We start from the raw sequence: 12768 nt of genomic DNA on the forward strand, positions 1-12768 counted from the left end.
AAATGACTCTAAAACCCAAATGACGGGAGCAGGTAAGGTAAACACGATACGGTATTTTATTATGTTTTGGTCTTTTTAGTTGAATGCTAGATGAGGTTGCATCAACGATCTTACAGTCCCCAAGCATCTCTAGGGCCCTCTGACGCCCCCTAGACCGGCGAAAATATAGTGTAATTAGATTTAGGACGTTTTAAATAAAATTAACAAAATAAAACCGTTACAAGGTTTACTGATTTATTCAGATTGACCAAAGATTTAGTCTATTATTTGGCAGAAGAATTAAACATCCATTTACATCAACCACAAAGAAGTACTGCTATTCATCCAGTTTCGGCTATCCTTGCTACATTAGCATTTTATGCTACCGGTACTTATCAGCGACCACTGGGAGAAAATTACTTCCCAGGGGTAATTGGAGCGATTGATGGAACCGATGTATTAATAGAGAGACCTAAACAGGAAGAACATAATTACATTAACAGGAAAGGATTACATTCAATGAACGTTCAATTTGTAAGTGAATCAAAAATGATGTAGAATAATTTATTGAAGAATTTGTTTAAATGACTTTAGATTTGTGACTATGATTTGAACATCTTAAGCGTTAATGCACGTTATGCTGGGTCAAGTCATGATTCGTTTATTTGGAGAAATTCAGCAATACAAGTGGAACTACAAGGTTGCTTCGCTAATGGTGACAGACACTCTTGGTTGTTGGGTGATTCTGGATACCCTCAACAGCCATAGCTTATGGTGCCTTTTCAACACGTAGTGCCGGGAACACCTGAAGCTAGATGTAACGATCGACATAAAGCAACACGAAATTGCATTGAACGTCTTTTTGGAGTACTTAAGGGGCGATTTAGATGCATGCTAAAAGAAAGGATATTAAAATATAATCCTGTTAAAGTTGGAAAAATAGTAACAGCATGTGCAGTTTTACATAATATGTGTGTACGAGCACATCTTGAACTTCCGGCCCGTTTGTTTGCACATGAAGATGCTAATGATAATGTTTTTATAGAACTGGATGGAGGAGATAGGTGGGGAGTTAGACGGAATGAAGTCCGAAATGAACTAGTCAACAGGCATTTTTAGTCGTTATACATATATTTGTGAAAATTTAAAGATATCGAAATAAAAACATTATAAAAAAATAGAACTAATCAATAAACCCAACTATTACTAACTAATTAACTATTAAATTTATCAGAAAAAAATAACTGCTAAATAACATATTACTAGTTAAATATAAAGTTACAATTAATTTGAATTTTTTTGTTCAACTAGATATTGCAATAAATTTTCAAGCACAGTGACACCCCTCGCAATGTTATCGCTTACCCCCGCAATGTTAGCGTTTATATCTGTTAAAACTTTCATTGTCTCACGATGTTGGGTAACTAAAATATTATTTTCTTTGTCTTTAAAAGTTTCGTCAAATTTTTTTTTTTTAGTTGGTGGATCAAAAGATGACTTTTTCTTGGTTTGTAAAAAAGTTTCTTCCTCTGACGTAGAAGCTTAACTAGGCTGCTTATCAAACCTTTCTCCTTCAAGAAAGTTTTCTTCTTTTCCAGTAACTTCATTCTGATTTTTTGACAAAGGACTCATTTGTATAAGAGACGTTTTTTGGGGAATATTTTCTTGCCTATTTTCACGCAATCCAAATTCTTTCGTAATCTTATCGCCATCAACGCAGCTCCAGCCTTTTAAAGATATTAATCTTTCTTCCAATTCCGTTAAATGAATTTGTGATTGGGGTCCACCTCCAGTCTTATTTTTATGTTAATTTTTGAACATTTGACTTTTATCTTACACAGCCAATCCGTAAGTACACGTTGCCATTTTTCTACACTTTTTTCTCCAGCGCCCAACGAATTTAAAAAAGTAGTTAGTTCATCCCATTTTTGACAATATTTTTGTCGTGCATCTGGGTTAGCAAATGAATTTGTAAGTATTTCAGGATGCTTTTCAATAAAGTCAATCATCACACTTTGATGATTTTTGTTCATCCTTGGCCCTCGTTTTTTTTCAGCATCTGGAAGTAATTTTAAAATTATTATAGAATGCGTAAATTAGGTCATCCAGAATATACTTTTTTAATTCCGTTTTAGACTTTTTGATACTCTAAATTTTGTTTTGCCCTAATGAACAAAGTAACTTTGAAATGAGCTACTGAATTTTGGGAAGATACAAATCGGACCAAACAAGCCTTAAAGATTTTTAAATAAATTTAGTACTTACCTGTATTCATTATTAATTGAGTTAAAATATTTATTTCTTGAATTTTTAAACCAAAGAGTTAACACACGGTCAAACTTTTGCTGTCAGCCGAATTAACAACAAATATCGATCGGTTGACATGGTAGCAACGCATAGCGCACTTAATCAACATTACAGAGTTAGCATTTGAAAGTAGCGAAACTAATAACAAATTAGCGTATCGTAACAGTTGCTAAATAGGTTACAGAGTCCCAGTACAGCTCCTTGATGCCGTTCACTAGGTTCTGGAGTGATAACATCATCTCTTTGTAGAAGTTGTTTTCCGTCACTAATCGGTGAGTCATTTCTGGAGCACGTATTCGAACTTCGAACGCGAATGCGAACGCTGCCTCCGCGACCGACCTTCTCGGCGACGACGCTTTTCGTCAATTTCGGGAGTACGTGATTGACACCGTACTCGGTGTCTTTCATTCACAATTTATAATATTTAAACTTAACTTACACGTAACAGTTAAATTAACTCACACATTGCGGTTTAAAACTTACCTTAAACTTATGTATCTGTACACTTATTAATTTACACACAGTACGTTACGTGTGCCTTTCAACAGTATCTTCTCACACTTTTAAAATGTTCACTATTCACTACAAAATAGTTTTTGGCTCAATCGGCCACTTTGGCCACTTAGGCGGCAAGACGCACAGATCACCTATCCCACCGCTGCTCTGTAAGCACTCGCTTAATACCAAATTTAATAAAACACACTTTTGATAACAAAATCTATATTCATACCATTCAGACTTTACAATTTGATGGCTCAACTCATTCTGCCCAAAACCCTACATGGCCTCTCCCATTTTTAGTCGGAATGGTATGGCCATCTAATCCCGACTGTAAGCGATTTCGATTGAAACCTTTTATAATATGGAGCATAGCGAAATCGGAAACCGATCATATTTTATGTTTATTTTGGTAAAAACAAAGCAGTCGGGATTAGTTGACGATTCCGACTAAAAATGGGAGAGGCCATGTAGGGTTTTGGGCAGAATAAGTTGAGCCATCAAATTGTAAAGTCTGAATGATGTGAATATAGATTTTGTTATTAAAAGTGTGTTTTATTAAATTTGGTATTAAGCGAGTGCTTACAAACAGAAAAATAATAATACAGTATGATACTCAATACTCGAACAATATTAAAGTTTTCTAATACAAACAAAGAACAAAACGAAATGAACACATCAAGTAAAACCGAGATCTCCGAGCGTGAGAGACGAATGCCCATTTCTTCTTTCTCTACTTCTTTTCCGGTCCTCCTGGGCTGCCAATCTTTTCCGCTCGACTTTTGGGGGGGTGATTTAAATTTTAAATCAGGTCATCACAGACGCCCCCCAGAGTCTTCGGAGTGTTTTGAGCGATTGAAGACTCTCTTCTGGAAAGTCCGTTCCTTTTGGTTAAGACAGTTCCTTGACTTTTCGTGCGTGTCGATACTATCTGGGATGGTACACGAGGTATCAGGATCTACGTTGATAAAGTTTAAGATTTGTCATGTTATAATTGCCCTTTATTTTTCCCGTTGTAGGTTCCCTTAAAGTGTACACATTTACGTAAGGGTCATTGTCAATAATGTAAGACTCTCCCGGAGCAGAACCCAATCGCCTACTTTTAGGACGTCTCCGTTTCTTCCGGTTTGTTGATTTTTCTCTTCAGTCGTCTGTCATGCTTTTAATCGTACTTCATTCCGGCTAATCTGAACGTCTTTGGTTGGGAAGTTGGGAAGAACGGAATCGAACAAGGTTGAAAGAGGGTTCTTTCCCCAGAGGATCTCGAATGGTGGTGAATAGCCCGTTTTAATATGGGGACTGACATTGAAAAGTAACTCGATCTTTGGAAGGATCAAACTCCACCCAGGATGTCCGTGATTTATTTATTTATTTTTTATTTATTTACGGGAAACCCTATTATTACAAGTTATGAATACATAGTGTATACACTAGAAAACATAATATAAATACCTTACTTAACTTAATATAAATACCCTATCTAGCCTAAACTAATAAAATGATTTAATTAATTTCTTTTTCTACTTTGCGTTCGTACTAAGGTCCATTACGAAACTGTTTTGGGTTTCATAATGAACAAAAACAGTGCTATAAAAATTATACTAGAAAGAGGGAAATTTAGTCTTATAATGTTGGCGACCTAACCGTTTTTCCATTGAACTGTCAGTGTCAATCAGTCTAACGCAAATGAAATTATTCAAATACGAAATTTTTGCTGTTTGGTTTAATTAATCATTGCAAAAAATATTCAGAATGAACATGATTATAGTGGTGCTTACGCATACCTTTAGATCATAGGACAAAGTAAAATAAAAGGTACTTACTGTTACTTTTGAGACTTTTGTGGCTAGGTAGGTTTTGACGTCAACTTACTGAACAATATTGGCGTGATCTCACAGCGAGTAAACTGTTCATCGTATTTGCCGTCAAAGTCGTATTTCTAACGCCGTACATTGCAAAACGTCTTCGACACCTTCGAAATTCATTTTTACGAATAAAATAATGACGTTTCAAATTAATTTATTTTATAGCCACCTAGCCACCACGCAATGTCGCCAACTGCCGGAAAATTCCCTACATTCCAAAATTTTTATTTTTTTGTTAAAAAAAAGTGCAAAGTAGAAAAAATACTGTATGATATCTCGTTTATAAGGCATTTTGTCGCACTTACTGCTTTATGACACTCCTCGCTGCGCTCGTCGTGTCCTAAACACGTCCGTGCGACAAAATGCTTCTTATAAAACTCGTATCATAATATACTATTACAAAACTTTTAAATCTATTATAATTACATAAAAAAGGTCAAATTCCTCTTCGTTGTTCAGTAGGTTTGCATGGATCATCATACGTCTAACAGGGCTTTTAAATGTTATGTTGGTGCAGGAAGTTGAGATTCTAAATAAATTTTGACTCCTGATGGCAGTATATCCGAAACAAACGGCTCAACTCCTTTATGACATGTTCAGTGGGATCCGACTGCGGGTGCCTGACCGAAGATAATGAGGGTTGAATTTGGTGATTCTTCAAAGTGTCTTGCCAATGTCTAGATTGGACTTGGGTGCCAAGGTCACTTAACATTACCTTAATCGGAATGATACGATGGAAGTCCTCCACAATTTTTTTTTGCCGAAATATTCGCTTGAGTGCGACGTAAAGGATAGAGTTTCGAAAACTTAGAAAACGAATTAACAAAGGTATACGAAACTTTCATTCGACTTTCGGGGAGCGGGCCATAATAGTCCACGGTGACCAAATCACCTGGGTTCATCGCCACGATGGATGCCCTTTTTCGGGAAGACTTTCGATTAGGATGTTTGCACTTATAACAGAGATCACACGATTTTACGACCCACTCGATATTGGATCGCATCTTACTGAAATAAAAACTTCTTCGTATCAACGACCAAATTTTTGTGAGTCCGAAATGGCCAAAACTGTAATGCAATTTTTGGCTGGTTGTCGTGTGGGTGCAGAAAAATTAGGGTGTTTTGGTGTATTCTGAAATGTGCGAATAACCGGGGGTATCACTTGAGTTAGTACCAGAAAATTTTTCCCGAAAAATTGGACCCAGACATTTGTCCTCCAGCTGTAACTGCTTGAGGTTCCGAAAATGGGCTTTCAATTCAGCTAGTCCGGAGGCAGTAAAAATTGATGAGATGAACTCCACCTCTAATTGTGCCGTAGTGCTGACTATTAAACTGTTTGGATTTCTTTCCGGCCCGGCTTCAAGTTTAAGAAAAGTAATAATACTGTATGGTACTCAATACTCGAACAATATTTATTATTAAAGTTTTCTAATACAAACAAAGAACAAAACGAAACGAACACATCAAGTAAAACTGAGCTCTCTGAGCGTGAGTAACGAATGCCCATCTCTTCTTCCCCTACTTCCTTTCTGGTCCTCCTGGACTGGCAACCTTTTCCGCTCAACTTTTGAGAGGTGATTTAAATTTTAATTCAAGTCACTTTGTTAAAAATCAAAATTCGCCCTTTTGCCCTTGTTTTTGTTAGTCCACTTTAGCATAAAAATGAATACGATTTTTTCCGGACAAGGTCCTTATGGACTAGTGGACTAGTGCGTAGCATGCGAAGCGAATTCGCAACTTGTTTTTAAAGGTAGGTATAGCAAAAAATATTAAAAAATTGTATTTATTAATGAATTAGTTAAAGTTGAAAGTTAAGATCTCAAGGCATTATTTCGGCCTCTTTTTAAGTTATATAAAGACTGCAAATTTTATATTTCATTTATTTCATATAATTATTATGTAACACACATATTATTACTCTACATTGCTGGAACCCTCCGAGTTTTCCGAAACGGAACTGCAAAAAAAAAGCAGTAAGTACAACTAAATAATTTCATTTCTAAAAAAAACTAAGCGGCGTCAGAAAGAGTAACTTTTTATACATAAAACATTTCATGAATTCATTTTCATTTCATACATACTTTAAATTTTTTCTGGCAACTTATAAAAATTCAGTAACTGTTAATGAGGATTTTACCTGCAGATTGTAATAGCCTCTACGAATGAGTTTTTTTTTACACTGGGACTGCCAAACTTGAGTTTTACCTCTTCTTCTCCTTCTAACTTCTAACGTTGAGGGCGGTTTAAGATCTCAGTAAGGATTATTCTTTCTTTATCCCAAACTTAGGCAATTGTTTCTCGTTCAGGCGAAAAATCCGCGTTGGATGCCAACGCGGATTTTTCCAGATGCTGGTTTAGTTAAAAAGGAAACGTCTTCCAATTCCATATTTACTTCGTCCATATTACTAGGACGATTTCTACAAAAAATAAAGAATATTGTTAACTCGATTCACTGCTTTGTTTTAAGGTAGGTACTCACCGAAGTAATGTGCGATTAAACATTTGAAACAAAGTCTTCTCCGACAATGCCATAACGAGCAAAATATGACTCTAAAAAAATATCTTCTAAATTTCTTGTTTTTATCTTCATTTTAAAGTGTTCACCTTGTTTCACCCCCATAGAATTTTATTTTTGAAAATTTTTATCTTAGTGCACCTTTACAACCGCTAAGGAACATATCTTCCAAATTTTATATTTCTATCTTTTTTTAATCGTTTACACCTCAGTCTACCCCCTGAGAAATTCATTTTTGAAAAATCCTTTTTAAGACCTCTACACCCTTTAGGGCACATATCTTCCAAATTTTGTTTCTATCTTTGTTTAAACGTTTACACCCCATTTCACCCTCTTAGAAATTGATTTTAGAGAAATCTTATCCTCGAACCTCGAAGTTAACTGTAACCATCATGTCCGTCATTACCTTGGCGGCAGGGTGACTGCCTGCCACAGTTGTATCATCACCAAATAAGAATGTTTTGGAATTTAACCTATTGGGCAGATCATTAATGTAAATTAAAAAAAGTGTTGGGCCTAATACTGATCCCTGAGGTACCCCTTGTCTAATAGGAAGTCTAGACGAATCCAAACCACTTTGGCTAACATACTGGTGTCTATCATTTAAGTAGCTAAGTACTAGTTAGTTGTACACTATTATTATGAAAGTTGTAGGCTTTTAGTTTTTTCAGCAAAATCGAGTGCGAGGTGCAATCAAAGGCCTTCGACGGGTCGTAACACGAGACAAAAGTATGATTTTTGCCCTCAAAACCCTCAATTACCGTCTCGGTCAGGTTTAGAAGAGCATCAGTGGTATTCATATTGTTCCTGAAACCAAATTGACTTTTGCTAAAAAGATTATTACTCTCGAAAAATACTGTGATTTGTTATTTTAGGAGTTTTTCAAAAACTTTAGACAATATAGGTGTGAGAGATCGGACGATAATTAGATGGGTTGTTTGCGTCACCTTTTTTTGTGGATAGGTATTACCTTAGATAATTTAAGGCACTCGAGGAAAACTCGTTTATCATTGCAATTATTTATTAATTTTGTAAGAGGTATGGTTATTAAGTTTTTAATCTCTTTTATAATCTTAGTGGTAAGGTCATATGCATCTTTGCTATTGGTATTTTTTAAGGCGGTACTTTACATGTCTTAAAATGTACTCTGCAAGGTGTTCCAATTATACCTTTTAATCTTTTATTTATTATCGAAATAGATTAAGATTTTGGGATTTGGCGGGTAACACATGGATAATAATTCCCACGGTCCGCTTGTTCCAATATTTTGAATAGAAAAAAATATAAAAAATCGTAAATATCGGGGAAAAAAGGGTACGTTGTCTTCCTCTACCGAATTTATAAAACATTTTAACAAAACTCACTCACCGCCCAAAGCATAATGGATATTTTTTAATTGAACATTCGTTGACAGCTGAATGTTTATATTTTAAATGAACAAATAATTAGGAAAATACAATCGTCCTACAACCCGACTTGTCACGAACATTATTTTTGTTACGGTAGAAGGGTCAGACAAGGATAGAGTGCCGAAGAGTTACTTGTTCTCTTTCCTCGCACAGTCTAACCCATACCACAAAAAGATTTCACTAATGCGACATGCGAAACCCCCGAACTACACTACCGCCTTAGTGAGTCAATCGCCGATCTTACTTTATTGACGGTGACATGTCTAAATTCAAAGCAGTTTACATTCTTAATGGTTGTCCAGATGCTTGGGTCAGTGTCAGTGTTATTGTTTATTAATTGGCTAGTTATAGTTTCAGCTATGTTACTCGTAACAAGAAAAGTATTGAATGTGTCTGAGGGTATCTTAGTTGCTATGATAGGTGGTGAAGTGTTCTTTTTAATATTATTCCAACATGCTTTGTTTTTGTTGCTAGCTTTTTGAATATAACTTTCGTGAGCTTTAATTTTTGTTGATCTGATGGTTTTTTTGTAATGTTTTTTAAATTTAATAAACCTTTCTTTAGTTATCCAATTATTTTTCATAAGTAATTCATAAGCAAATTTCACATTTTGACGGAGTAGGATCAATGTGCTATTGAACCAATTAACTGTAACTTCTTTGCATGCACACGATGCACAGCGAGAAAACGCCGAGAATTGTCGAAGGCACACGATAAACTTGAAATACTATTTTACCTCTTTAGAGAACGATTTTCGAAAAATCCCTTCAGTGTCTTAGGCTGTGCGTTGTCTGTCAGTCAGTCAATCACGGAGCTTCTTTATACAGGGTGTGTCAGAACTCGCGCGACAGAATATTTTTTATTTACGGTTAGATAAGCTTTTTTCCGCCCTTTCCAAAAATGTTTCAAAAAGTTAGGGGTGCTTTATAAAATTGTAACGTAAGGGTTGTCGCTAGCGACTAGGGGTGAAACCTAAAACGTATTTAATGTTGGTTTTGAACTCCCATCGCAACCCAAATCGACGTATTTTTTATCTAAATTAAATCGAGTTGAATCAAAGGTTACTAGGACAAAATTTCTAAAATAAAACCACCCCTAACTGAAAAATGAATCGACAAAAAATTAGATACGCAAATTTTTTTTCCAAAAATGTAGGGGTGTCATTTAAAATTTTGAAGTAGGGGTGGCTAGCGACTATGAGATGCAACCTAAAATGTAACTAATGTTGGTTTTGAATTTCTCCCTCGCGATCCTAATCGACCTGATTTTGCTTGAAAATATATTTACTCAATGGCAAAAGTTATTGAGACTGGCTCCTTTTGAAATGAAAACTTTGTCTAGATAAAATCTTGATTATAACACTTTTTACATCCATGCCAAAAATTGATAGGCTGTATTAGTTTTTTTATCAAATCCAGCAACTTTTGATCCACATATTTTCACTTCACCATCGTTTAATGCATGTTTTATATTTGGATTATGAGAATTATTCAACCAAGAGATTGTTGATCTTTTTTCAGATTATCAACAACTGCAATTGTATCTTTCTGAATATATTTTGACCTGTATATTGCCATATAAAAATTGTAATGTATCTGAAAGGATCTATATTAGCTATTTCTAGAAAATGTTTTCTTAACACAACACATCCTCTTCTTAATATATTGTCACGGGCCTAAGCTCGTGCAAGGGGTTAAGACAAAGACCAGGGTAGAAAAATAGAATTTATTGCTTACAAACTAAGTACATAACTTAAGGGAGTACTCACCGTCATCTTATGAGAGACATCTCTCGTAGTACTCCACAAATAATGACGAGGGGAGGGCACAGGTCACTATTCTGGGTCACTCGCACACCCGCCGCGAAGAGTTACCACCAAAAGGAACGCGACTAACAACTAACTCCCCCCTCGTATTCCGCCTTCTTTTATTGAGCTTCGACAGGCTGACTTTACCAAAATTATGACCCCGCGCTCCAGTTCGGAACTTAGGAATTCAAATGTTAGCAAAACCAACCTTTCGAAACACAACTCGTTACGGAATACCAGGAAGTTGACCCCCTTTGTGACAATATTTACATCAGAATTACAATAACAATAAAGTTCTTTTGTAAGGTCGTTTTGCGAGGAATACAATGTACTATTTATTTACTGATTGTTTTCAAAGCCTACATGATAAATAATAAAACCAGTCTTATAAGATGAATCCAATTTAATACAACAAATATTTAAAATGGATATCGTGCCTTTCCTCACAAACTGCAAAACGATCGTAACATATATTTCTTACGATATGCAACATTTCGAGTGTGATTTGCGACAAAATCGAATAACATTGAGGACCTTTTAAGGAATAAAATTAGGCATATTACCCGAAATGTTGCAAAAGATAAGAAATGCATGTTACTTTTGATTTGCAATTTGCCCGGAAAGGAACGGTGTCCATTTTAAACATTTATTGCATTAAATAGTATTTAAATTAAGAATTTGTTCTTATTTTTTTATTATGTAGGTTTTGAAAATATTCAGAAAAAAAAAATAGTGCGTTGTATTACTTGTGACGTGGGCTTTCAAATGAGGTGTGATTTATCAAACCATTACTTTTGAAAAAAAAAAGTTATATAAAGTGCATTTCAGAAAGCAGTTAAATAAAAACCATATGCGTCAAATGATGCGCATGGAAAAACAAAAATCGACCTGTTTCAGGATTTTTTACAAAAATCGCTTATATTTAAATTATGAATTTTATTCCGGTTAAAAATTCCACTCTTAGTTGTATTAAATAAACAACCGCATTTAAGACATTGATAACCGTATTCGTCCTCTCTTGGTATTTTAACACAATTTGTACATTCTTTACATTCATCAATGTAATATTTTACTCTTTTCACTTTTGTTTGTTTTATCAGGAAAAGTTACTGTACAATCTATTGTATCACAATTTTTACAACCTTTTACTTTGTATTTTTTATCATTGTCTTCCATTGTTGTTTCACATATTCCACTTTTTTGCCGTTTCCATTGCATATAACATTTATGTTTATGTATTTCAATCTCTTTATGACAATTTCTACATTTTTCCCACTCACATCTTTACTGCTCTCTTCTATCATTTTGTTACCGTTTTCAATCATTTCATCTCTTTTTTTAACTTTTTGTTTTCTTTCTTCAAGCATTGTTATACAACAATCTTTAAATATGGAATCCATAAATTTTATATATCCTGACGGTGTGTAGGTAACACCAAAAAACTGTAATGAATTGTTAATCTTTTTATCTATGTTATGTCGGTACCAGGAAAGGAAACGCAATACGAATAATTCAGGCGAGATACACTGAAATCGTTATAATAACATGTGTCAAACACGCGCGATGTATAGTTTATCACGGCCCGGGAGGAAGTGACTTTGCCAAGAGGTTGTGTAGGAGTTGGCAGGAGTGAGGATCCAACTCTAGATGAATCGGTGGCCCCTTGAACGTGCCTAGATCGTCATTGAAAATCTGGGCAATCTCCTGGAACAGTGAATTGTTACACGACTCCGACTTGATCTGATTAATACGAATTTCAATTCCAAATGGCTGGAACCACTTACGGCCCAATAAACTGACATTGTCGCTTTTCGTCAACACAGGTTGCCCTCTTTCTTGCGGAAATTCACTTTAACGGTCGTCTCCCCCACTAACGTGATTTTATTCTTTTGATAGTCTTGGAACTTTAATTCACAGGGTTTCAAAACTGGTCTCTCTTTCCCTACGAACAGACTGTAACCGTACCATTTGTATTTAATTATTCGGTAAAATGTGTTGCCTATGCATTTTCGAAAATTTTATTTGACTCTGCGGTGACGGATCACGCCACAGTGGGAAAGGGGGGATTTTGTGTTTTTTTTGGGTTTTCGAAAAGTGGGAAAACAAAGGAAGGTGTGGCAGTCGTCGTTGGGCAGGCGAAGAGTGAGGAGAATTTTGTTGTTTTTCCTTTTTGAATTAAATTTTGGAAATTGTTGGGATGTCGACTACACCCGGGGGACTTCCATCGAGGAAGAGAAGGAAGCGTCGTCGCTTGGAGGATGCTGCAGAGGAGACCGTGGGGCTCACGAAGATAAGACCGGACGCGACAGGGGGTATGACTAATTACGTCACCAAAAACGTAAATTCTGTATCGATATTACGTGAAAATTGTGCCTAAAACATTGTTTT

At 35.5% G+C, this 12768-nt stretch overlaps 1 protein-coding gene across 2 annotated transcripts in view; it reads left to right on the forward strand.

Moving 5' to 3' along the window:
- The window catches only part of LOC123009961 (putative nuclease HARBI1), a 1352-nt gene extending 474 nt beyond the window's left edge, over positions 1–878 (forward strand). Inside the window, exons 1-3 of one of the 2 annotated variants that reach the window (XR_006413057.1) lie at positions 3–32; positions 80–513; positions 574–700. Coding sequence is in view for 1 of the 2 variants with exons in the window: in XM_044406558.1 (XP_044262493.1) it covers positions 225–513; positions 574–747 (463 nt within the window). In the remaining variant the exon portion in view is untranslated. Of the gene's footprint in view, positions 1–2; positions 33–79; positions 514–573 lie in introns of those variants that run through there. The other variant, XM_044406558.1, reaches the window with a different exon arrangement.
- Positions 879–12768: the final 11890 nt, after the last annotated feature.

Source organism: Tribolium madens, unplaced genomic scaffold, assembly GCF_015345945.1.
Source record: "Tribolium madens isolate multiple individuals breed KSU strain unplaced genomic scaffold, Tmad_KSU_1.1 Scaffold_7;HRSCAF=85;Tcas5.2_LG10, whole genome shotgun sequence".
NCBI classification, from domain to species: domain Eukaryota; kingdom Metazoa; phylum Arthropoda; class Insecta; order Coleoptera; family Tenebrionidae; genus Tribolium; species Tribolium madens.